The sequence below is a fragment of the Rosa chinensis genome, chromosome 4 (genome assembly GCF_002994745.2).
Source record: "Rosa chinensis cultivar Old Blush chromosome 4, RchiOBHm-V2, whole genome shotgun sequence".
NCBI lineage: Eukaryota > Viridiplantae > Streptophyta > Magnoliopsida > Rosales > Rosaceae > Rosa > Rosa chinensis.
In genome coordinates this window covers 33518630-33521625 of record NC_037091.1, presented here as the reverse complement: position 1 = coordinate 33521625, position 2996 = coordinate 33518630, and the positions used below count along the sequence as shown (strand labels likewise).

Below are 2996 nucleotides of genomic sequence, written 5' to 3'. Positions count from 1 at the left end.
TGATATAATTGTTTACATTCAAAAGTCATAAGATATAGGCGCAGACTTTAACTAAGATTCCAAATTCCCCACTATACAGACTGTTTCACACCTTTATAAATTTCATAATGTCAACAAACAATAAATTAGAGGTTTCATGGCTCTTGATTCAGCATAAAGGATTATGATCAAGGGTTTTGTGTATAATGCCTGTCTAATTCATCAGAGTTCAGAATTGAAACTTAGAGGCACTTCTCAAATGGAAAGCCAGCTTTCTGAATCAAACCGGGAATAACAATCTCACCTCGTGGAAACTTGGAAAATCTAATTGTGTTGTACTAAGCCTACAACAACCTTTCTGGTTCTATCCCTTCAGAAATAGGAAAGATGAAGTCTCTTGTGCAACTGAGCATTCAATCAAACAATCTTTCTGGTTCAATTCCGGCATCCATAGGTGATCTGCCAAATCTTACCCTTCTTTATCTCTATTCAAACAAACTTTCTGGCAGTATTCCTAATAGGGAACTTGAGATCTATGGTGGATCTACAGTTGAGCCAGAATCAACTAAATGGCTCGGTTCCAACTTCCTTGGGTGACTGGGAAAACTTAGTAAGCTTGTTCCTCCGTGATAACCAACTTTCTGGCTCCATCCCCCAAGAGATAGGAAATCTCACAAAGATGACAATTGTGCAATTTGATACCAACCGATTTTCTGCTTATTTGCCCCAAAACATTTGCAGAGGTGGATTGCTTCAAAACTTCACAGCATACAACAATGATTTGATAGGTCCAATCCCCGAGAGCTTGAAAAATTGCCAGAGCTTATTCAGAGTACGTCTTGAAGGGAACCAATTGACTGGCAATGTATCTCAAGACTTTGAAGTGTATCCAAATCTTGATTATATAAATCTAAGCAACAATAAGTTATATGGTGAAATCTCACAAAACTGGGGACAATGCCCACAGTTAACGAGCCTCCTACTTGCGGGTAACAACCTTATCGGTAGCATACCACCAGAGCTTAGCAATGCAACTCAAATTCAGTTGCTTGATCTCTCTTCCAATCATTTAGTTGGTGTGATTCCAGAAGATCTTGGGAGGCTAAGTTTGTTGAATCTGAAGTTGGGTGATAATCAACTTTCTGGTCCTATACCCTCCACATTTGCATCTCTGACTGACCTTGAATATATAGACCTGTCCACCAACAAAATTAACGAGTCAATTCCAAGCTTTATAGGTGACATGTTGAAACTAATCTACTTGAATCTGAGCAACAACAAGTTCAGTCAGGAGATTCCATTACAGTTGGGAACTTTTTTCAACTGTCCCAGCTAGATTTAAGTTGTAACTCACTGGAGGGTAACATACCATCACAAATGAGCAAGCTGCAGAGCTTGGAGGATCTGAATCTATCCCGCAACAATCTTTCCGGTGTCATTCCAACATCTTTTGGTGAAATGCCTGGCTTGTTGCACATTGACATGTCCTACAATCAGTCGCAGGGCGCCATCCCTGACAGCAAAGCATTTCAAAATGGTTCCTTGGAAGGGAATAATGGATTGTGTGGCAATGTTGTAGGACTGCAACCCTGCAATCCTTCTGCAGGAAATAAAAGTACCTCAAATAAGGACAGAAAGCTAGTGTTTTTAATCGTGTTCCCTGTTTTGGGAGTACTTTTACTTGCTTTACTTGGAATTGCCTTAATTAGAAGAAGAAGAAAGAAACACCAACACACAGAAGAGAGCTATGTGCAAAATGAAGTCTTTGCAATAGCCCATTTTGATGGAAGAAAAATGTATGGAGAAATCATGGAAGCAACCAACAATTTTGACACTGCATGTTGCATTGGGAAGGGTGGCTATGGAACTGTCTACAAGGGAAAGCTACCATCTGGCAGCATAGTTGCCGTGAAGAAACTCTATCCAGTACATGATAGTGAAGAGGCATCTCAGAAGGAGTTTTTCAATGAAATAAGGGCACTACTGGAGATACGACACCGAAACATTGTGAAACTTCTTGGTTTTTGTTCAAATGTGCATCACTCCTTGGTGTATGAGTATCTAGAAAAGGGAAGCCTCTCTGCAAACTTGAGCAATGATTAGAAGCAAAGAAATTGAACTGGAGTACAAGGGTGAATATAGTTAAAGGCGTGGCTCACGCCTTATCTTATATGCATCATGATTGTGTGCTACCTATTGTGCATCGAGACACATCAAGCAGCAACATTTTGCTCAATGACGACTGTGAGCCCTGTGTTGCAGACTTTGGCACTGCCAAGCTTTTAAATCCAGACTCATCAAATTGGACAACCCCGGCAGGAACATATGGATATGTAGCCCCAGGTACACTAACTAGATGTGTTTTCTAAATTTTCATTCAAGTATAGTTATCAATTGGTTTATGTTCGTTTCTTTTCTTTTCGCAGAGCTCGCTTTCACTATGAAGGTAACTGAGAAATGTGAGTGCTGGCACTGGAAGTCCTAATGGGGAAGCATCTGGGTGATTTGGTCTCCTCATTTCCGAATCCTTCAGCAAATGAAAACATGTCACTGATGGATTTGTTGGACCAACGGCTTCCCCCTCCGACACCTGATGTTGAGGATGAACTGATTACCATTGCAAGACTGCAATCGAGTGCAGATATTCCCATCCACAATCAAGGTCAACAATGCAAATGGTTTCTCAGGTGCTATCATCCCAAAATGCATATTCCTACAGACAGCAGGACATTGCACTTGAATCAATCATTAAGAACTGATCTGTGCATTTGTTTCCATACGACTCGTAGTAGTAAAAATAGATGATCTTGTTTATATCATATTTAGGGAATTATGCATTCCTATTCAAATGTAGCTATCCATGTATATTGTTTTCTGAAAGATTAAAGTCTTGCACTACTCTTTTATACAATGTCTGCATTTTGAGGGTTTCTTTTGCAGCAAGTTATGACCCATCACCAAACAGTAGCAAAAATTTGAATATATACATTGCCATGAGGACCTCATTATGTTGGTTC

The 2996-nt window shown here is 39.9% G+C and overlaps 1 protein-coding gene across 1 annotated transcript; it reads left to right on the top strand.

Annotated features, from left to right (window-relative positions):
• On the top strand, positions 1–2599 carry LOC112200714 (MDIS1-interacting receptor like kinase 2). Its single transcript, XM_024341722.2, has 2 exons — positions 1–2322; positions 2406–2599. The coding sequence occupies exon 1, from the start codon at positions 1357–1359 to the stop codon at positions 2080–2082; it is 726 nt and encodes a 241-aa protein (XP_024197490.1). The 5' UTR covers positions 1–1356; the 3' UTR covers positions 2083–2322; positions 2406–2599.
• The last annotated feature ends 397 nt before the right edge of the window (positions 2600–2996 follow it).

Bases quoted from the DNA above. Each gene is read 5' to 3' on its own strand.
- LOC112200714 (XM_024341722.2), top strand. From the start codon at position 1,357: ATGAGCAAGCTGCAGAGCTTGGAGGATCTGAATCTATCCCGCAACAAT.